The 22,191-nt window shown below is 61.1% G+C and overlaps 1 protein-coding gene across 14 annotated transcripts in view; it reads right to left on the reverse strand.

The window, feature by feature from the left end:
* Positions 1-2,503: 2,503 nt before the first annotated feature.
* The window catches only part of CACNA1A (calcium voltage-gated channel subunit alpha1 A), a 213,245-nt gene continuing 193,557 nt past the window's right edge, over positions 2,504-22,191 (reverse strand). For 7 of the 14 annotated variants that reach the window (XM_043586747.1, XM_043586742.1, XM_043586741.1 and 4 more), the window contains 11 exons: positions 21,134-21,230; positions 17,318-17,423; positions 8,747-8,854; positions 8,502-8,602; positions 7,831-7,940; positions 7,578-7,716; positions 7,351-7,464; positions 5,949-5,984; positions 4,703-4,889; positions 4,143-4,393; positions 2,504-3,296 (listed from right to left, as the gene is read on the reverse strand). In XM_043586747.1, the coding sequence (XP_043442682.1) occupies positions 2,601-3,296; positions 4,143-4,393; positions 4,703-4,889; positions 5,949-5,984; positions 7,351-7,464; positions 7,578-7,716; positions 7,831-7,940; positions 8,502-8,602; positions 8,747-8,854; positions 17,318-17,423; positions 21,134-21,230 (1,945 nt within the window). In that variant the 3' untranslated portion in view covers positions 2,504-2,600. Of the gene's footprint in view, positions 3,297-4,142; positions 4,394-4,702; positions 4,890-5,948; positions 6,013-7,350; positions 7,465-7,577; positions 7,717-7,830; positions 7,941-8,501; positions 8,603-8,746; positions 8,855-17,317; positions 17,424-19,902; positions 20,000-21,133; positions 21,231-22,191 lie in introns of those variants that run through there. The other 7 variants (XM_043586739.1, XM_043586748.1, XM_043586745.1 and 4 more) reach the window with 4 other exon arrangements.

A 22,191-nucleotide genomic window follows, 5' to 3' on the forward strand; every position in this document is an offset into this window, starting at 1 on the left:
TAAATAAAGTTTTATCAGAACACAGCCGCATTCACTTGTTCGCATGTTATCTCTGGCTGCTTTCCTGGTGCGACGGCAGGTGGAGGAGTCGCAACAGAGACTATCTGGGTCCCAAAGCTGAAAGTATTTGATCCTTTAGGAAAAAGTTCGCTGGCGGCCGATGTAAAATAGCGCGTTTAACTTTCTTTTTTTTTTTTTTTAATTTTTTTTTTTTTCAACGTTTATTTATTTTTGGGACAGAGAGAGACAGAGCATGAACGGGGGAGGGGCAGAGAGAGAGGGAGACACAGAATCGGAAACAGGCTCCAGGCTCTGAGCCATCAGCCCAGAGCCTGACGCGGGGCTCGAACTCATGGACTGCGAGATCGTGACCTGGCTGAAGTCGGAAGCTTAACCGACTGCGCCACCCAGGCGCCCCAGCGTTTAACTTTCACAGACAGTCTTATTATCATTTCGATTTTACGGCTGGAAAAACAGAGGCACGGAGAGGTTAAGTCACTTTCCTCAGGTCACATAGCCAGTGCGTATGCTGAGTTGGGAGGGGCTCTAGGGAGGGTGGTGGCGCTAAGCTCCCCAGGGTCCAATGACTGACCCGAAAGTTGGGGTGTTAGTCTCCCCCTGCCTGGCCTCTGATTTTCCTTCTTCTGGCGCCCTGATGTTCCCTGAGGACCATCCCCCCCCCCTCCTTGTCTGCAGACTTTGTGGGATTCCCTCAAGCCCTTTCTAGGGAGAACAAGGAGCTGCCTTTCCGCTCAACTTGAACAAGGGGGTGTAACGGGTCTTTTGCTCACCTGAATCGACACAGCCCTCTGACCGCCAACTCTGACTACAGTTTTGTGGCTATTGCCCGTATTTGCAGGAGTGTTCACAGAATAGGCAAGGAGGTGAAGTCTTGACGATGGGCGGGGGGGGGGGGGGGGGGGGGCAACGTGGGAGTTTTCTGTCACCTTCATCTGTGGGGCCAGCTTCTGTAAGGCTGGAGCAGGAGTGCACAGGCAGGGGCACGGGATGGGTCTGAGGGTGGAGGGAGGGCAGGCTGTCAGCCCCTGTGTAAGAACCCCACCTCCACCTGTACCTCTCACGTGCCGCCAGCATCTTGAGCTGGCCATGACCATCCCCCATTACGCAATGGGGGGGGGGGCTGCTCTGACCTTTGACCTTTAGGACGCCCCACCAGCTGCTCAGATGTTTCCAATAGGAAGTTTCGCTAACGTTTGGGGCCTCACAGTTACTCCCAGGGCTCCCACTGGCCCCATCATGCAGGATGGTCATCCGAGATGATTTATGTTCCAGGATGGCTGCTTGTAGGTAGAACCTGGTTGACAGTAGACGGTGGGAGACCCGGGTGTCTGAGGGTGGAGGCGTGGGGCGGCAGCGGGGTGCACTGCTCTGCCTTCCAGCCAGGACAGCTGGCAGGGACCTGGGTAACATCTTCGGCCTTGGCCTTCTTGGGGTTGTTCAGGTAGCCAGGATTTCTAGGGCTCTGGCCACCAAGCTCTGTGAGGATCAGGGTCTGTCTGCCTCCTTCTTTCCTGCCTTCAAACACTTTCAAAGGGCTTCCCTTCCACCATTCCCCCCCCAAGAGACCTGGGGAGCACTTTGCAGAGGGACAAAGACCAGTCGATCCAAAAGCCCTTTGATTCAACTTTTTTTTATTTTTTTTTTTCTTTTTGAATGTCATGCAGTAATTCACAGTCCCAAGCCCACAGTTTTCAAACAAGGTAGGAAAAAGGAAAAAAGAAGCAAAGGAAACCGGTGGTGGTGGTGGTGGTGGTGTTTTTTTTTTTTTTTTTTTTTCCTTTTTCTTTTGTTATTTCAAGCAGGACCAAATGTCAGAAAAAAATGCTTCTTTTCTCAATCATTAATTTTTTTGTCCTTTTTAAAATTGTGTATCTTTTTAAATTGATTTTTCTGCAGGCAGTAATAGTAGGGTTTGGTATAACCAGCAAGCACTCCTGTGTGTGTCTGAGAACGTGTGTGGGGTATGAGCGTCTGGTGGAGGGTCTTGTGTGGGACGCTGGGTTTCGGCTTCGCTTCCGGCTTCTCCGCCACAACACGGGCCACCAGCTCGCGTTCACCAGGGAAAGGAAAGATTCAATTGAGATGATAAAACTCATCAATAGAAGCGATTTTTTTTCTCCCCGTTTTTCTTTTAAAAATGTGTGTTGTTTTTTTTTTTTAAATTTCCATTTTCCCCAAGGTTCTCCAAAAATGGCTGAGTTAATTCGAATCCCTTGGCTGTATGGTTTGTCTGCCTCCCCCCCCCCTTCCAGGGTCCCCCTCGTGGGGGGCGGGGGGAGGCGGGGTTGGGTCGGCTGGGTGGGGCTGGGTGGGCTCATCGGCGCCCCCCCCACCCGCCCCCCAGCGGCATTTCTGGCCGAGGGTCTTCGCGGGCCACCCTGGTGTGTCCGGGTCCTGAGGTCTCCCTCCAGAGTCCGGGGCCGTCCCGGGCCCCCCCCACCCCCACCCCCACCCCCCCGGGTGCGCTGGGCAGGCGGCAGCGAGGTGGGCCCGCGGCCCGTGCGCGGCTCCTCCCCGCGGGGCGTGTGCGTGGGGTGCGTGGGGGGGCCGGGCGGGCGCGGGGGCCACCTCGCCCGGGCTTAGCACCAGTCGTCGTCGTCGGTCTCGCTGTAGGCTTCGTGCAGGCCTCTCCGGGGGCCCGGCCCGCGCGGCCTGGCCGGTCCGTGCGCCAGGTAGTAGCCGTTGGGGAGTCGCCGGCCGTGCCGGGAAGGCGAGGCGCACGCCGCCGGGCCCGGGGCCCGGGGAGTCCTGGGCGAGCACGCGCGTCGCGCGGGGGGTGGCGCGTCGTAAGCCGCGGCCCGGGGCTCCTCCCCTCCTCCGCCGCCCGGGCCGTCGGCCTCGTCGTAGTCGGAGCCCCGGTAGTAGCCGTGGTGCCGGGGCCCGGGGGGCCCCTCGGACGCCGGCCACCGCGCCCCGCCGTGGCGACACGCCCTGGGGGACTCGCTCCGGGCCGGGCCCGGGCCCCGCCGCTCCATCGCGGGCGAGCGGCTGCTGCCGTGGCCCCCCGCGGGCGGCCGCTCCCCGGCCAGAGGCTCGGCCGCGGGGCCCGGGTACCTCCGCGGGCCGCTGGGGGCCGCCCGGCCCGGCCGCGCCGCCGGCTGCTGTTGCTGCTGCTGCTGCGGGGGACCCGAGCCGCCGGCCTTACGGATCACGGGGGAATAGGACACGTGTGGCCGGGGGGTGGAGGGGGTCTGGGGGAGCTGGCGGCGTCCCCGCCGCGGAGTGCTGGTACCAGATGTTGAGGGGGCTGGGCTTCCACTTACGGAACTACTGCCCTACACGAAAATTGAAACAAAGGAAATCAAAAAAAAAGATACAACAAAATCAACCAGAAGGAGACGGGGGAGACACAGAGGACCGGAGGGAGAGAGGGAGGGGGCAAAGGAAAACCAAAGGGGGCGGGGGCGGGGGCGGGGGCGGGGAGAGGGGACCGGGAGGAGGAGGCGGAGGAGAGGTGGGGGGGAGGGGACACAGGACGTTTGAATGGAAAAAAAAGGAGAAAAGCAACAGCCACAGGTAGGAGGAGGAGGACCAGGAGGGGAGGAGGGGGAGGAGGAGGGAGAGGAGGAGGGAGAGACAAGGAGGGAGGGGGAAGTCGAAAACCAACACAACAAAGTGAAAAGAGAAATGAGAAATGGAGTTTTGTAAGTTTCGGGGTTAAATAGCAGAAGTTTCAAAAATTACTCACAGGCGTCCAGAGGACAGAAATCATAATCGAAACAAAAACGGAAGCCGGGTTAAAGGAAAGCAAAAGGCAGCAGGCAGCCAGCGGGGGGCATGAGTCGTAAGGACCACGCTGGCCAGAAACTCAAACGGTGATCCACAACCAAAGAGGAAGCAGCTGCGGGGCAGGGGAGGGGGCGGCAGGCGGGCAGGGGGGCTGGGGGGGAGGCAGAGTGGGGAGCCAGAGTGGCTGGGGGCAGCGTCTCCCCCTGCCCGGCTCCCCCCTGGCTTGGGGACCCCAGTGGTGGGCAGGGTCAGAGGTCACATTTGGCGAATGGAGACCCTGCCTAGAGTGGCTCTCTGGTGTGCCCCGCCCCCTTCTCCGCCCCCTTCCCCGTCCCGCACCCCCGAGCTGTCTCCCGGGGGCTCGGATCAGGGGTGCCCGGTGCCACACCCACCTGCCGGTGTGCCATGTGTTCACGGCCCTCGCTGGGCGAGCGGGACCAGCGCTGGTCCCGGGCCCGGGCCCGGCCATGGTCAGGCCGCTCCTGGGCGTAGCGTTCCTTGTCCGAGGGTGGGGGGTGGTGGTGGTGGTGGTGGTGATGGTGTTGCCGGTGCTTCCGGTCCTTGGGCCGGCCCCGCTCCTGGTCCCGCTCCTTAGACGGCAGGTCCCCGGACTGGGTGGTCATGCTCAGGTCGGTCCCCAAGCCTGGGCAGAGCAGGGAGTCAGACAAACAGACAGCCATGCAGGAGGCGTGGGTGGCGCACAGGAGGCCTCCCCAAGGGCCTGTGGGCTCTAGACAGGGGCACCTTCTCCCAGACCAAGGAGAGCCTGCTGGGCGTCAGGGGTCTGGTCCCCAGGCTCTGGGCGGCATCGGGCCCAGCTCGGCTGCTTGGTCCTGTCCCCTGAGGGTCCTGCTCCTGGTCCAGACCTCCTCTTTTCGGCCTCGGTGTTTCCCTGCTCTCCCTTGTCGTCCCCTCCCCTCCTTCGTCCCCTGGGCCCTGAGCGGTAGCCCACCTGTGTCCACGTCCGTGTAGCGGCCCAGGGAGCGCTCAGAGGCTCGGTGGCCGCGGTCTCGGCGCCGCTGGTGGTGGTGCTGGGTGTCTTCAGGAGGCACCCTCTCCAGGGAGTAATCGTCCAGGCGCCGGGCCTTGGGGCCCAGCACGGAGGCTGAGCGCTTCATGGGGCTGGTGTCTGAGATGGTCTGGGGGGGTGGACAGGCCAGCGGGCCGGGGTCAGCGGCCCGCACCGGGCGGTCCCGGTCTGTCCCGGCCCCTCAGCCCTCAGTGATGGGGCGTGAGTGTCGGGGGCAGAGTCCCAGAGGGCCGTGGGGCTCGGCTTCTGATCCACCAGGGTCCCGGGACCCTTCTGCCTCCTCCCAGGCCCATCCTGGGTTCCGGCCAGGAGGCCCCATCTGATCCACCCCCGTTTCTCGGAACCATCCCTGGGAGGTACCCCCCAGCCCTGGCCATCTAGCCAGGGGCAGGCAGGCTCGCCGAAGGGGAGAGCGTCCCCCATCCCGGGTTCCACCCGGAAGCCCCGGGCCCTGGGCAGCACAGCCCGGCGCTCACTCCTGCCTGCTCTCTGGAGGCTGGCAGGCCTCCTGCGTGCTCAGGACCGGGTGCCCAGCCTTCCGGCTCACTGTCCTCTCCTGGGCTAGCCGGGACCGGGCTTTCCTGCCCACCCGAGTCCGGCTCCCGAAGGGAGCCCTTGAGGGGCTTCCCCTGGCATTTGAGGCCCCGAGGGGAGCTGCCCTTCCCCTTGGCCTGCAACCTGGGAGCCTGCCCGCGCTGCACCCCCAGGGGTCAAACCCTAGAGAGGGGCCTGTGGTTCTCTGCTGCTGGGAGAGGAGAGGAGGAAGATGGCACCTGAGGCCATCCCAGCAGAATGGCCGGTGGCTCCGCCCCAGGTGGCAGTTTTAAGAGACTTGGGGCTTCTGCACCAGAGGGTCAGGGGTGGCGTCAGGGGTACGAGCCTCTGAAAAAGAGCGGGCCAGGTGGGGCTGCAGGTGAGGCTTCCTGGAAAGATGGCATCTCCCAGCTTGGGGGCTTGGAGGAGAGGGGGTTGGGGGGAAGGGTGGGGGGCAGGCCCGCCCCGGCAGGCACACGGAAGACACAACACACAAGGATGGGGCTTCACGGGGTGGGGGGTTGCAGTCTGCAAAGAAAGGGGGGGGTCCGAGGACAGGGGAGATGACGGGACTCCCACGAGGGGGGGTGGGCGGGAAGAGGGGGCCGGAGCCCAGCCGGGAGGCGGTACATACACTGAGGTTATTCCCACGTGGCCGGCCCCTTCTCCTCTGTCACAGCCCCACGGGATGGTGCACACAGAAAAACAGAAAGAAGAAAATAAATATAAAAGCCAAGAGGGAGAGTGAGAGGTGGTACACGGAGATGCCAGGATCGGGAAAGAGGAACCCGGGGTGTGGGGGGGGGGGGGGGGGGGAGGGGGACGGGGCAAGAGGGTCAGGGAAAGAGGTGTTAAAGTCCCTGGTGTGTGGGTGACCCCAGGCCCGGCTGGCCAGCCTCCCACGGGCACAGAGGAGACAGACAGGCGACACCACAGACAGACAGATGGCAGAGGCACGAGACGGACAGATGGGATGGCGTGACCACAGGCCCCGGGCCCTGGGCTCCGCCTCATGCAGGGTGCCCCAGCCCTGGTTCCCACTGACACTCAAAAGCTTGGGGAGGGGGTGGCCGTCAGCCGTCCTGTCCCAACCCTCTCTTGGGGTCCAGCGACTCAGTCCTGGGGGTGTGGGCGGCGCCGGAGGTGGGGAGAACGCCTGGCGGGATGACGCTGGGCGGCCACATGCAGCTGGGCGCCCCCCCCCGCCCCCCCGAGTTCTCAGCAGCCAGAGGCCAGGTCCTGGAGCCACCCTGGCCCAGCCAGGCACAGCACAGCCTTGTACCCCGTGCACACGCCATGGCACAGCACACGGGAAGCCTGCCACAGCCAGACTATGCCGCCCTGCCTTGTAGGCTGGGCGGGCAGCCAGCCATGCTTCTGGCTCCGGTGCCCCTGTCCCTGCGAGCCTGGGGCAGTGGGCGCACCTCCCCCCCCACCTTCCCCCGCCAGCACTGACCAAGTGGGTGCTACAGCTGGGTGAAGCGGCCACACACAGACACGCATCAGGCATACGTCCCTGTCCCTCCCCACTGGCCCCCACAAAGACCAGACAGGAAATACAAACCCCAGCTGTCCCCAGGCCACCCACCCCCCGCCAGACTCTGCTACCAGGTCCTAGGACCTGCCAAGTTCCCAAGAGCAGACCCACGTGCACACGCGTGTGCGTCCGTAGGTGCCAGTAAGAGCACAAACGGACACGTAGCGTGCGTCTGTGCGTGCGCGTGCCCGGGTGCGCGTTCTCGATCGCCGGTCTCACCTGGCCCTGACGCGTCACCTCCCCCACCCCTCCCGCGCCCCCATGTGTCCTCCATCAGGGAGGAGCTGAGGGCCTCCGGGGGTGGCCACAGAGGGTGGCAGGGCCCTCACCCTGCGGCTGAGGGTGTGGGTGGCCCCCTTGAGCCGGGGTCCCGGAGGAAAGAGACCCCTTGGGCCGTGCGGGGAGGGAGGGGGCCACGGCATCCCCACTGCTGGCCGGCAGGGACCCTGGGGGCCCTGAGTCCAGCCCTTGGGAGGGGGGGGGGTGTGAAAGCGCTCACCTGGTTCTCCGCGGGGAGGCGGGGCATGGAGGCCGCCCGGGCCTGGCCTTCCATGGGGACGTAGTGCTCGCTGTCTGAGTAGCCGTCTCTGCCCATCTCTCGCATCTCCACAGACTGTGGGGCACAGGGCGAGGCCGGTGAGTCCGGGACCTGACCCTCGGACCCCAGACCCTTCCCTCCTGTGCTGCTCGCGCCCGGGAGCTGTGGGGCGGTGGGGACAGAGGCACCTGGGAGTTGGGCTGGCTGTTGGGCATGTCGGTGGGAGGCCCCCGCTCTGGGCTCCACGTTCCGGTCTTCTGGAACATCTCCTGGGCCCGCTGGGTCACCCAGGACGGGCTCTCCTTCATGCCGCTTTCGTGAGCCAACCTGTGCGGGGGGACAGAGGCCGGGGTGGTAGTGGGCACTCCAGGGGCGGCTGCCCCCCGGGGGATGGCCCCCCCTGCCCTCCCATCCCCACCTTCTGGCCAGAGCCACACTCACAGGCCTCCTCCTGGGTCCAGCTGGGAGGACGGGAGGGCGTTCTGGCCAGGGCCCCCCTCCTGGGTTGGGGACGGGGGCTCCATGCGCTGGAACATGAGCGGTGTCCGATTCTGGGGGGACAGAGAGCAACGTGTGTGCACAGGGCGGAGGCTGGGGACGGTGTTCAAGGCTCAGGCTCTGGCCACGGCTGCAGCTGAGAGACAGCAGGGGCGCTGTGCCGAGAGTGCGCCACCTTCCCCCCCGCCCCCTGCCAAATGCCCAAAGCAATTCCCTCCTTGCAAATCCATGCGGAACGGGACCACTTCTCAACCCGGTCTGGCCCCCTCATCTCCCACCTGGACCTGGAAATTCGCCTCCTCCCGGGTCTCCCGGCCCCAGCCCTTACCAGCTCCGGCCACCAGAGGGCGGCCACCTGAGTGAGGTCGCTTCCCACCTCTAACGAGGAGCAGGGTGGCTCCCGTCTGACCCAGAGCAAAAGTCAGATTGCCCCCAGGGTGCCCAAGGTCCCCAAGGCGGGGCAGATGAATTCGTCCGGCCACCTCCTTGGCACGGCCCTGCTTTCCAGCGACCTGCTCTGGGTCCTGGCTACCCCTCGCTGTTCTGGCCTGTCACCGCGGTGCCCGCAGGGCGACGGGCACCGGAGCGGAGGGCGCCGGGGCCCAGGGCCGTACCTGCTCCTCACGCAGGGCCTGCAGCTTCTTGGCCTTGCTCTGCCGGTAGTATTCCATAATCATCATGGCCGCGTAGATCTTCCCCACGGTCAGGTCTGTGGCTGGGGGGGGGGGCATAGGACGAGCTCGCCGTGGGTGGGGGCCCCGGAGGCACCAGCCTAGTCCCTGCACCTGCCTCCTCCTCTCTCCCGCCCCTTCCGTCCTGGCGGGTCAGAGCCCGGGGCCGGGCGAGGCACGGCTCTTACACTTGTGAGGGGTGACCAGCAGGTCGAGCGTCTTCTGGGACAGGTTGGGCCAGATGGCCATCATCTCCTTCCTCAGCTCAGCGTCCATTTGCTGCTTGTCAGCCCCGCCTGCAACGTGGGCACAGAGAGGCCCTGACTGCCCGCCCGCTCGGGCTCCAGAGCCCTGGTTCTCACGGGCCACCAGTTCCCTGTGGGCCTGTCCCGGAGGAGGAATGGCTACGTGGGCCTCGATCCTGGGCAGGGCCAGGGCCGCGGAGTGGCTGTGTGGGGGACAGCAGACATCAAGAGGGTCCAGCCGTGCAGTCTACCGCCCCGGGCCTCGGTATTCCCATCCGCGAAACGGGACGGTGGCAATAGGACCCACCTCACCGGATCGAAGGCCAAAGTAGGTAATATGCGTGTGGGCTCAGGGCAGTCTCTGCTAGAGGATTATTAGCACAGTGGCCCGTGCATCTGAGACACGGCCCAGAGTAAGGCCCAGAGAGGCTGGGGCATCCCAGAGCAACCCTGCTAGAGGAGACTTCTCCTTCAACCAAGCCTCCCCTCCCCCGGATGTGACCGGCTGCCGCTGCTGGCCTTTGGTCCCTCACCGCAGCCACGGTGGCCACCGTCTCTTTGCCAGTGATTCCTGGTCCCTCCTGCCTGAGTGCACGGGAACATGACTCTCCCTGGCCCCTGGGACTGGCCGGGGCCCGCGTGAGGAGTTCTTTCTAATGAGCTGTGAGCACCGTGAACCGTCACTTTCGGGCCGGGGCATTTGATGGCCAGCGAGGGCCACTCTTGAGTTCTTTCTCCCTCTGGTGATATTACGGATCGTGGCTGCTCCCTCAGGCCTGGTGCCTAAGTGACTGACGGACAGAGCCCCCTGCCGACCCAGGGAGGACACACAGCAGGAACGGGAAGCAAATCTTTGTCGGCTGGAGACCTTGGGGCTGTTTGTTCCAGAAGCAGCACGTTCTCCTCCATCTTGCCTGAGACACCAACCTGGCCCCAGCGCCGTTTCGGAGCCCCCAGCCCCGGGCACAAGGGCACTGTTCCTAACTTTTACGGGCAGGCACGGAGCCACAATAGTCACAGAGCTAGAGCAAGGGCCGGAAGGCCCCCTGCAGGCCAGATACGGACCCTGCAGTTGCTGGATTGTGGGGGGAGGCCCAGCAGGTGTGGGGAAGGGCAGGGGCCAGCTACCCCCCTCCCCCACCACAGAGAAGCATTGCAGCGTCTCAGCAGCCATCCCCTGGCGCATGCCCGCTGAAGAGCTGCTCCGCCTGGGGAGCCCCAAAAGCCCGCTTTGCCTCTCCTGGCCCGGTGTCTGCCTCTCTGCCCTTCCTTCCCCACCCCCCCATTTCCCCGGCCCACCCTTGGGCTGCCCCGGCCCAGCTTCTCCGCAGATGCGGGCCAAGCACAGCCATCTGCCAGGCACTCTGTGGAGTTTTCGCTCATCCTCTCCCATGTGACTCTGGACACCTGTCTTTATTTCGGGAAAAGTCTAGCAGAAGGGGCTTTTTGTCGATGCGCAGGTAAAGCTCAGTGCCTGTGCTGGAGTGAGAATGTTGAGGCAATGTGGCACTTCGCTGCCTGGGTTAGCACGGCCGCCTCTGCTCAGGTCTCCATGTCCGCCCCCCTCCACCACCAGGGGGCGCCTGTGACCATCCCTGTCGGTCACGGGCCTCCTCTGCCTGGAGCTCTTGTGATTGCCCACGCCCTCACCATGAGCCCAGAAGGCCCTGCGTGATGTTCCTTCTTTTCCTCTACTTCTGCCCTTGCTCACCAGACACACCGATCTCACTGTTCCTCAAACACACCAGGCACGGTCCTGCCTCAGGGCCTTTGCACAGCCTGTATTTCCTTTGCCAGGATCGTTCTTCCTGCAGATATCCGCATGGCTCCCTTCCTTACCTCTTTCAGGTCCCTGCCCTACCTCTTTATCAAACAAGTCTTCTAGCTGGCCTCCCCAGCTAAAAACAGCCCTCCCCCATCCTCTTTGACGCCCTCCTGCTTTCTCTTCTTCCCACAAATCACCTCATGATGTCATTCCCTATCTCACCCGCTAGAGGGCAAATTCCCCTGGTCTGGTCTTCCTTTACACCACTGGCGACGCAGGGGGCTGTGGTCACCAGGGGCCAAGCTGCACGGGGCGGGGGGGGGGGGGGCTGATGGGTGGTGGGTCAGGACTCAGGTTGGGAGGTCAGGTCTATTGCGGGAGACCCTTGGGGCCCTTGGGAAACCCCCCGGTGTTGTTAAGCTCTCAAGACCCTAGACACTAACCTATAACTGTTTCTCTTTCCTTACGGGAAGTGGTTGTCTGCTGTCCACTGTGGCTAAGGGAGGTGCCCAGGGTCTCTGTGGCTCCTTCTCAGAGACACAGGAAGGGAGAAAAGAGAACATAACATTTCTTATTAAAAGCCACTTTCTCTCTAGGGCTTATGTTTCCCGTTTCTCATGAAGAAAAGGAAGACACCTGTCATTAAGGACTGAAATGTGTCCCCTCCCCCAAATCATGTTGGAGCCCCAACCCCCCAGTGTAACTGCATTTGCAGATAGGGCCTCTCAGGGGGTAATTAAAGCTACATGAAGTCACAGGGTCGTCCCTAGTCCAGTAGCACTGATGTCCGTCCCTATAAGGAGAGAGACAGAGAGAGAGAGAGAGAGAGAGAGAGAGAAGGGTGCCTTGGTGGCCGGTGAAGTGTCTGACTTCGGCTCAGGTCATGATTTCGTGGTTTGGGAGTTCGAGCCCTGAGTTGGGCTCTGCGTTGACAGCTGGGAGCCCGGAGCCTGCTTCGGATTCTGTGTCTCCCTCTCTCTCTCTCTCTGCCCCTCCCCTGCTCGTGCTCTGTCTCTCTCAAAAATAAATTTAAAAAAAAAGGAAGAGAGAGAGAGAGAGAGGAGAAAGGCCTCATCAGGGATCAGCCCTGCTGGCACCTCGATCTTGAACTTCCAGCCTGCAGACCCGCGCGAGAAGACACGTCTATGGCTTAAGCCGCCCGCTCCTGGCATCTGTGGACACCGGGGGCTGGGTCGTTCCCGGTTTCGGGGTGCCCACGCGCTATATGGCGGGGGCTGAGCCGCGTCCCTGGCCTCCACACATCCAGTTCCTGCCAGCAGCTCCCTCCTCAAATCCTGACCACCAAACTGTCCCCGGACATTGCCAAGTGTCCCCTGGGGGACAAGACTGCCCCCCCACCCGAGAACCACCACCTTCAATCACATCTAAGATTGTAAGATTGTCAGTCGCATTGAATGAAGGGAAATGTCCGGGGGATTTCAAGGTGGTCTCCTGCTGAGGTCCCGGGGTTCCCTGAGGGCTGAGGCTCGGACTTATTCATCCTCCAGGTACACGATTACTACGGGGGGGGGGCAGGGGCAGGAGCAACAGTCACCCCCAAACCAGGTGTGATCGGAGCGTCCTGCCCCAGGGTCCTCCCCTCCCCCATCTCATTCCGCAGGACTTTGGCCTCAGAGAGGCGGTCCCTGGTCTCAGTGGGACAACTACAAACGTGTCCGGACATTGCCAACGTCCCTTGGGGGCAGACGGCCCCCGGTTGAGAGACTCCCCAGCCGCCGACCCTGCTCTAGCCTTTCCGCAGAGTTCCAACCTTCCGACACATTACACGCTCCACGGACTCGTCGTGGTTGTTGTTTGTCGCCCGTTTCCCTGCAGTCCCGTGAGGGTTGGAGGTTCACTGGTCTTTCACTGCCGTGTCCCACATATCGGCGACGGGGCTGGGCACACAGCAGGCACTCAATGAACGCTCTCATTCAACGAGCCATGGCCAACGGCCATCGGTTTCAGGCAGGTAACAAGAGGCCAGGAGGCCACCCTCTCTGGTGCGGGCAAGGCAAAGCCCTTTTAGCTCCCACGAGGCCCACCCCAGAACCTTCCAGGTTATGGCGGACCCCACCTTCAGAGAGAGTCTGGGCTTCGGGGAGATTAAAGGGTGGGACAGTGGCCTCTCGGCTGGCCAGCTACGCTCAGTCTTGAACAGGAGTCTGGGCTGGCCCTGAGTGGGGTTAGCCGGGACTGTGGCCCTTCCTAAGACAATGGCAGAAAGCGTTCCTGTTTTTAGGAAGCTGAGGTCACCCTGCGTGTTGGCTACTAGTTGGCTCTGGGCTTATCTTTTCCCCATGCGACCCCTCCCCTGGCCCTGCCCCCAACCCTCCCAGTGACCGAGCTGGCAGCACACGGGTGACTCCGTGTTGATAAAGGTCTCACTGGGGGCGCCTGGGTGGCTCAGTCAGTTCAGTGACTCTTAATTTCAGGTCACGATCTCATGGTTCGCGAGTTCGAGCCCCACGTCCATGCTCACGGCGCAGAGCTTGGTTGGGATTTTCTGTCTCTCTCTCTCTCTCTCTCTGCCCCTCCCTTTCTCCTGCTCGAGCTCTCGCTCTTTCAAAGTAAATAAATAAACATTAAAAAAAAAAAGTAAAGCTCTCGCTTTCTGCTCAGCGGAAGTCAGAGTGTTAGTGTTCGGCTGGGGGTTTTGATCTGATAACTGGGTTTATGTTTGTTCAGGCAGGTGGTCGGCCCTGCCCTCATCAGCTGGCTGCGGGCAGCAGGAGGGCAGGGGGGCAACGAAGGGACACAGACTGAGTCCCTTGGAAGGAGGATTCGGGAGTTCACACACAACATCGAGGAACAAAAGAAACTTGAAGAGAGAAGGACTTTCCCCATATAAGGATGAGACGCTCCTGGGCGGAGAGAGCGGAGGGGTGGGGTGGTGGGGGAGGGACAGACAGACAGAGGAGGGAGGGGCACAGACATAAAGGGGACACAGGGGTGAGCCGAGGGACTTGTGTCCTCTCTCCCAAGCATCTAGCTAAGGATGGCCTCCCAATTTGGGGAGATCTGGAGAATGACAGAGGTTAATCCCCTGCCTGCTGGACAGGCGCTCAGTGTGTTTAGAAGTAAACTGAGCTGTTGGGAAAAAAGAAAAAAAGGTGTTATACTTTGAGCCTGCCTGAGACTCTCAGCTGAAATGGCTGTGACTGTCATCGCTGTTGTAACTGTTGTCCCCACGCACTCAGCCGACCTTCCTTAACCCCAGAGACGGGCTCAGCTGTTCCCCGTGGAACTCCGGGGGGGGGGGGGGGGCTGGTGCCTTTGTCAGCGTCAGGACCGAGGAGAGGCCCTTGGCTCAGAGATGTTGAGGGCGTGACCCTCTGGGAACTGAGTAGCATCTGGAGTACGAGTGACAGCCAAACTCAGGCACATTCCCAGGAGCCCCTGAAATCCTCACGTGGGGAATCTGGCAAGTGTCCCAACGACTGGCCTTACTGGGGTCCCACAGAAGGTGTCCCCGTGGTAAGGGATAACTCGGCACATTCCGGAAGAAAGGACTGGTCCCTGGCCGCCTCCTGGGAGGTCACTTTCTAAAGTGTCCTGCGTGATAAAAACCTCTTTGTTTATCTGAGGGCCTTGGGCCGCTCAAGATGGTTTATTCTAACAGTGTGATTTATGGCGGGGGGGGGGGCGGGAGGGGGGTCTGGGCCATGTGACATCATTAGTGTGACCTCTGGAGTGGCTGGGGTCTGAGTAGCTAAGGTCGGTCAGGCCTACCGCGAGCAACCCCCAAGGGACACTCTGGTCACCGAAGCTCGGGCGGGCTTCCCTCGTCGGTAGAATCGCGCTGTCACACGCGGTCGTGGGGACACCGGGAGCCGACTTCCGGGTGCTGCCCGCGTAACTCCACCAGCAGGGGACCCTGACCCATGTGCCTCTGCTTTGCACATTTCATTTTTTTATTTTTAAATTCTACTTATTTATTTTTGAGAGAGAGATCACAGAGAGAGAGAGAGAGAGAGAGAGAGAGAGAGAGGGAACCATGCTCAGCAGGGAGCCCAACGTGGGGCTCGATCCCACAACCGTGACATCATGCCCTGAGCCGAAATCAAGAGTCAGCCATCCAACCAACAGAGCCTCCCAGGCGCCCCTCCTCTGCGGATTTTAACCTGTGTCCTGCTGTAATAAACCGCGACCCTGAGTCAAACGGTGCCTCTCAGTTCTCAGTCTTTCTAGTCAATTACTGAACCCGAGTCTGGGGTTCCCTTGGGACGCCTGAACAGGTTCCCCAGAGAGAAACAGCAGCCGGGCCACCAAAGCATCACGTACCAAGAGTGGGGGCGCTGTTAGACCCGTTTTACAGGTGAGGGAACCACGGCAGGCCAAATTCTAAAGCCGCCCCTGCCTCCTGTCCTAAGATTCCGGCTGTCCAATCAAACGCTAGTCTAGGGGACTGCTGTGAAAGGGCTCTGCAAAAGTAATTAAAGTCCTGAGTCGGCTGACTGTCAGACACAGAGCCGATCTGGGTGGGCCTGACCTAATCAGGCGAGACGCCGAAAAGCCGAGTGTTCTCTCTGGCTGGCGACAGAAGTCAGAGAGATGTGGAGTGCACGAAAGATCAGATGCGTCCCCGGGCGCTCAGCGTAACCTCTGGCTAAATCCCAGCGAAGAAACAGGACCTCCGTCCTACAGCCACAAGGGACTGAATTCTGCCAAGACCTGAATGAGTTTGGAAGTGCATTCCACCCCCCCCCCGGCCCCCAGAGCTTCCTGAGAAGAGCCCAGCCCGGCCAACAGCGAGATTTTGGCCCTGGGGGGACCCTCAAATGGGTCACACTAACCCATTTGAGCCCTCCCAGGCCTCTGACCTACAGAACCGAGAGCTAAATAAGCAGATGTTTTAAGCCGTTCCGTTTACGCCGGCGAATACACGGCCGGAGGCTCGGGGAGGGTGGCCTCACCTGCCCAGGTTTACGGGGCGGACGGGGCAGGTGGGCGAGATGAGGCCACAGAACACGACCCTTTCACCCGATTTCTCACCCAGAAAACTGCCACCCACCCCTGTGCTCCCTCCCCTCCCTGGGCTGGGACCTGGACCAGCTTCCACCCCAACGATGGGGAAACAGTCCTGGGGGCACAGAGCCACGAACAGCCAGAAACCGGGCCCGGACTCCCATCGTGCACGGAGCTGCCCCGTAAGCATGGGCCGCTCACCTCCGACTTCCTGCAGGAGACGGGACTTCCAGGGGGATGGCCCCACCCCCCTTCTGCTGTCCCCTGAGCCTCATCTTGGCCCTTTCCGATCTTTCTTGCTCTCTCTGGGGGCTCCTTCTGCTTTTGTACCTTCACCAGCACGCTTCCTGGCCCTAACTTTGTCCGTCCTCAACCTGCTCTCCCTCCGGCCTCGGCTCTCCCTCCCCTGGGGACCCTGGATGGAACTCCCGGTGGCTTCAGCTGGTGGAGCCCTGACCTTTCTCTTTAGCCCCCCAGCTTCCGGCCCTCTGCTGGACGACACGGTCATCGATCTGCCCGCCCCCCCCTTCCCACACTCCCTCTCCCTGGCGACCGGCGCACCTCTCTCTCTGCCCCGCTGTCCCATCAGCTGCCAAGTCACATCCGGTCTCCTGTCAGGCCTCTAGACCCCGTTCCAAGGCAGGGGGGCTCTGACCCCCTCCGCCAGAGTTGCCTGTCATGAAATCCACTGCTCGCTCTCGGTCCTGGTCTTCCTTGGCTGTTGGGCGGGAACGGACGTGCTGGAGACACCCTTCGGGGGCCCACGCTGGCCTGGCCTTCATCTCCTCCCCAGTCGCCCCTTCCCTGGTCACCTCTAACACTGCGGTGGCCCCGGGCTGTCCTTGGGGCCTCGCGGTTCACACTTATCTCCTTGCCGAGCTTGTCCAGTCCCCTGGCTTAAGATGTGTCGGCATCTGATGCCTCCTGACTTTTTATCTCCAGCCCAGCCAGGAAGACGCGTTAACCTCGCCTTCAGAACCTTCCTGGGGAGGCGTTCCCCACCGGAAGCATCCGCGGGAGAGCCCCTGCCCGCACCGTGTCTCCAGGCCGACACCGACCTCCTGCCCTTCCTTCGCCCCAAACCTGCCCCTCCCACCTTTTCCTCGTCTCAGGCAGCCGCGGCTCTGTCCTTGGGCTGCTCAGGCCCTCGCCCCTGGGGGTGGCCTTGACTCCTCTCTCTGCCCCACGCCTTGCATCGGCCATGGCGTGGGCCAGCTCCCAGGACACGGCCGGACTCTGCACACTCCACACCCCCCGAGTCTAGGCAGCCATCCTGCTTTCACTGGGATCATTTTTGGGTCAGTGGCCTCCACGCTGACCTCCTCCCGGTCCGTTGTGCCCCGCGGCCAGAGGGAGCCTGTTCAAGTGTGAGTCAGGTCAGGTGCCTCCTCTGCTTTGGAGGCTGCCGGCACCCCCCTCGCTCAGAGGGCAAGGCAGTTCAGCACGGCCACGGGTGGCCTCCTACCTCAGGGCCTTGGCACCTGCTGGGGCACTTTCTCCCCACGTGTCCACATGACTCCTTGAGAACCTCCTCAGGGAAGGCTCTCCCACTGGAAGCGTGAACTGCCACGTGCCCCCCCTCCGCGTATAGCACTGGCCGGCACACAGGAAGCGTGCACGAGACGTTTGCCGGCTGAGTGGGTGAGTGAGTGGAGACCGGGACGGGTCAGTGGCTCCTCTGGTTTCAGGCGGGGAGTGGGACCCCCGGCTGTCCGCTGCTCTCCCCTTCCAGGCCCCAATTCCATCCGGTCCCACCTCCCTGCTCCCATCCCTGCCCTTACCCTTGGCGATCTTGATGTCCAGGGCTGTGCGGATCAGGGCCATGAGGGTAGAATTGAAGTGGACAGTGTTGTCATCGGCCACGGGCAGATCCATGCGAAGGAGCCTCTACAGAAGACCAAAGGCGAGGGGAGTCATTCCCAGGTACCCCTCCCGGTCCCCCGTGAGCCAGACCCACACTACCTGGGGAGCCCCAGGAAGAACTCTGAAGGCAGTGGCTGAGGCGACCCCACCCTCAGGCTACCTGTCTCCAGGGCTCCGTTTACGGATTCCCCTTTGTGGCCCGTGGGGAGGGCTCTGGGGCTCGGCTGCACCAGGAGCCCCCGCCCTTCCCTCTCCCGCACGCTGGACGCGAGAGCTGGCATGGCCCCAGGTTGGCCCAGACCCCCCCGCCCCTCGCCCTGCCCCAGAGTTCTTCTGGACGACTCCGTTCCGTTCTGACCCCAAAGAAGAGAGCAAGCCGGATCTCAGCAGCACGTGCAGCAGCCAGGCACAGGGGTCCACGGCCACAGCCGCCGGGGGGCCGCCGGCTCCCCCCTCCCCCCCCCCCCCGCCCCCGCCCCCGGCTCGGCCCAGACCAGACCAGATGGGCACAGACCACATCATTCCTCTGAGAAGCGGCAGGCAGGCGGCCCCCCCGCGGGCGGGGCGGCCCCTCGCGGACATGCAGCGAGGCACAGACACACAGAACGGCAGACAGGGGCGCGCATGCAGACGGAATCTCGAGACTCATTCATAGCTCCGTGGAAAGTGTATCTCAGGGGCATGTCCGGATCTTGGCTCTGTGTGATGGCAAGGGGAAGGGGTGAGGGGGCATTCCCGCGGCCTGGGGAAGAAAAGACTCCCCATGTCCCAAGCAGGGGCTCTGTCCCCCGTGCTTGGTGATATAGGAGAGGATGCTGGACCGGTGGGCACCAGCCCAGGCTGAGGTGGCATGGAAATGGGGGTTGAGGGGGAGAGGGGGGGGATTCAGACGCAGGTCGGCGGGAAACACAGAGCTGGAGACGGGGAGAGGGCTGGCAAACCCAGAACAGGACACGGGAGAGGGACTGGGGCGGGGAGGCGGGGAGGGAGGTGGTAGACGCAGACACACACACAACTGCAGGTTGTGCACTGCACAAAAGGCTCACCGACTTAGAAGTCACGCGTTTGTGTATTTGAATGGCAACTTCTCAGGCGATGACAGAGAAGTTTCCTGTTCTTACCACATGGGTGGATTACAACCATTTTCCAACAGACCAAATGTTCTGTGGAAAGGGTGTCCTTTTCAGAGTTGCACAAAGGTGCCTTATGGACTCCTGGTGGCCCTGCACAGAGCCCAGGAAGCGAAGGGGACCGTCTCTCTCTCTCTCTCTCTCACACACACACACACATGCACACAGCTAAACACCAAGAGAAGGGACAAAAGGAAAGCGAGAGGAGGGAGAGGCGCGGCGGGGGGGGGGGGGGCGGGGGGCAGCCCCTTTCCAGCCTTGATTGGGAAGGAGGAGGGGGAGGGATGAGGCTGCAGTGAGATGGCTGGAGAGGCAGGAAGGGATGGCGGTAACAGAAGGGGAGGGAGGACTCTCGCAGACACAAGGTGGGCCGGGGTAGATGGGAGAGCAGGATGACGGGGTCATTTTCCGGGAGGCGGTAGGCAATTTTAAAGGTCATCCCTGAACTTCTCGTGGATGAGCTGGAGGGAACAGAGCGTCTGTCCTTGGGTGCCAAGGGAGATTCCGGGACAGGGGTCCGGAGGGGCGGCCCGGCCCAGCCGCCTGGCGGCGGGACCCTTGCTCCCTCAGCCAACATGCACCATCCCCCGATCGGCCATGGTGCCTGCCCGCCCCAGGCCCCCGCCAAGGCAGCGTGCATGGCCTGCATCAGGGTGCCACGGTCCAGGGGTCCAGCTGCGGCCTGCCTGCCCACTCTGGAACAATGGAGAGGCATGTTGGGGTGTCTAGGGGAGGATGGGTGGCGTAGGGATGGGGGCTTGGGAAGCAATTTTGGGGGGGGAGGGAGAGGTGGAGAGAGGAGAGGCTCTGGGTACTCCTCGGGAGGTCTTGAATCCCCCAAGGCCCTAGGTCAGAGATCAGCTTCAGGTGTACGTGGGGGAGGGGGCTGTTGGACCTGGGGGCTCGAGATACAAAAGATGGGGGGGGGGCAGGGCCTCGCCTTGTTGGGGCCAAAGCCCCCTGCTGCGAGGCACCTGCCCCGGCCTGGGCGTGGGGCGGCCGCTCTGGGTGGGCAGAAAGGAGGCGAGGCGGTGTTCCCTCCGAAGCATGTTTGTGTCCAATTTGGTTCCCAGGGGACCAGGTGCGAGGGGACCGGGGGGCTCCCCTCCCCCTCCCTCCCGGCGTGTCGGCCATAATGGAGTCTCAAAACACCAAACCACACTCATCAGAAAAGACGGACACAGTGTGCTGCTTAGAGTCAAAGGGACGGTCATGATCCATTTACTCGAGGAGGAAAGGGGGAGAAAAAAAGAAAAGAAAAGGAAAAAAGAAGAAGAAGAGTAACTCGGGAAGAAGAAACTCGGCTGGTCGTTCCTGGTCAGCACTGAAAAATCCCCAGTGCCCGACGCTAGTGGTCGGCAAGGGTAGACTACCTTGTAAGCCACTCTGGCCGGACACTTCTTCCCCAGACCCAGGGGCGGAGACATGTGTCTCAGCATCTGATACATGTCCGGGTAAGGCATGCGGCCCCTAGCAGCACCGAAAACAAAACGGGGTGGGAACGGAGAACCAAAGGGAGGGGTGGGGAGGGGGGGGGAGAGGAAGAAACCGAAAAAAAAAAAAACAAAAAAAAACAAAAAAACACAAAAAAACAAAAAAAAAACAAAACAAAAAACCAAACAAAAGCAGGAACCAAACCAAAAAAAAAAAAACCCAAAAAAAACCAAAAAAACAAAAAAAACAAAAAAAACAAAAAAAAAAAACCAAAACAAAAAACCAAACAAAAGCAGGAACCAAACCAAAAAAACCAAAAAAACCCAAAAAACCCAAAAAACCAAACCAAAACAAAACAAAAACAAAAAACCAAACAAAAGCAGGAACCAAACCAAAAAACAAAACAAAAAAACCCACAAAAAACCAAAAACCAAACAAACAAAAAAGCCACACGAGCCGAAAAAAGAGAGAGAGAAAGATGCAGAGAACAATAAAATAGGTATTTCAAATCAAGGGAAAACAGGAGAAAAAAAAATGGAAGAGGAGGGAATTAAAAAAAAAAAGATTATTTCACTGCTCACGAGCAGGGAGAGAGAAAGAGAAAAGAGAAAAGTCAGATTCAGTTTTGACTCTGAGCTATGGTTCTGGTGGGGCGTGGAGGAGAGGGGGCAGTTCTCGTTTTGGAGCGCCTGGAACAACGCTTTGGCTCAGTGTTATTTTAAAAATCGGGTGAAAGTTCTCTGGTTTGGCTGAGGCTGGTCTCTGAGGGGGCCTAGACGGGGAGGGGGGCGCTGGGGCGGCAGGAGGAGGGCTTGGGGGCTTTGGGAGGCGAAGGGGGGAGGGGGGAGAGAGTGGAGGTGATGGGGGGGGGGTGTCAATGCACACTTCCGACCCCCCCGGATGTGTCTGATTTGGGGGTGCCGTTGAGACCCTGGGATGGGCAGCTTCAGCTAACAGCAAGCAGAAATGGCTGAAGGGAACGGAGAGATATGTTCCATGCTTCATCGAGTCTACGTGACTGCATTCTGTTGGCTAAGAATTTTCTAGTTTAATGCAAGAAAGAGAGATGGCTCTGTTTTTTAGATATATATATATATGAAATATATATATTGAAGAACCCCAAGCCACACTCATTCCGTGGATGCTAGCAGGTTTTAGTGGAAATCAAACCTTGCAAGCAACCCTATGAGGACATTTCTTGCCTAAGCCGAGAGGGGGAGATATCACGCGCAATAAACTGTACATATCCTTATAATGAATCCGACCGCTGAAAGGAGAAGACAGGGGTTAGTGGAGGTAGGGGTCAGGCTGCTCTCTCGCCGGCTCCCCCGCGCACACGGCGAGGTCATGATGCCAGGGGTTGGGGACCCCTTGGCTTGAACACTCGCAGACCCGGGGCAGAGGGTCTCGGTTGGGGTGTGCGACATTTCTGGGCTGCTGGTGGTGGTGGTGGTGGTGGGGGGGCCCTCCCCCCCGGGGTTCTCTCTGCGTCTCCCTTCTCCACAAGCTACATGGGCTACGCTGGGGGGAGGGGGAGCTCGTGGAATAGAGGACAAGGGGACAGCATCCAACTGCTGTGACCTAAAATCAAAAAAGGAAGAGTTAGGAACCAGCCAAAAGTCAAGCCCCAGACGCGTGGCTCACCCCAGGCTCTCGGTCTCACGGAGGGCTTGTCTGGGGGTGCAGGAAGGGCAAAGATAGACTCCTCCCTACTCCTCCCCACCTTCCTCCTGAGGCCTCCCCTCCAGCACCCACGCTGCTGAGGGCCCCCATTAACGCCTTCTCAGGCCCCAAGCCCAGTCTGAACTAGACTCCCCGGTTAGTGGTGGGTGGGTTCTGAGGTTCAGGATTGCTCCTCTGAGCGTCCCGCAAGGCGTCACGCTGTTCCATGCACGCACTGGGTGGAGACAACCCTCTGGAGCCACCGCCTATCAGTCAGGAGGGAGCACTCAGGTGCCTAAGAGTAGGAGAGCTCGCGCCCCTTGCGACCGTGATTTGTGTGATCACTTGTACCAGCACGACTCCAAACTCACGGCCAAGCCCATCTGCCCAGGGAGCCGGGCCAGCCCCTTTCCCACAGCTCCCAGTAGAGCAGAGGCTGAGAGGCCTCTGGCTTCCTCCCTGGCTTGCTTGTCCTCATCATCCGGAGGCCTCTCAGGCAGGGGCAGGGGAGATTCACGGGAGGCAAAATTCTCAAAATCCTCAATGCTCGATCCCTTTCCTCATCT

The sequence above is a fragment of the Prionailurus bengalensis genome, chromosome A2, assembly GCF_016509475.1.
Source record: "Prionailurus bengalensis isolate Pbe53 chromosome A2, Fcat_Pben_1.1_paternal_pri, whole genome shotgun sequence".
Lineage (NCBI taxonomy): Eukaryota > Metazoa > Chordata > Mammalia > Carnivora > Felidae > Prionailurus > Prionailurus bengalensis.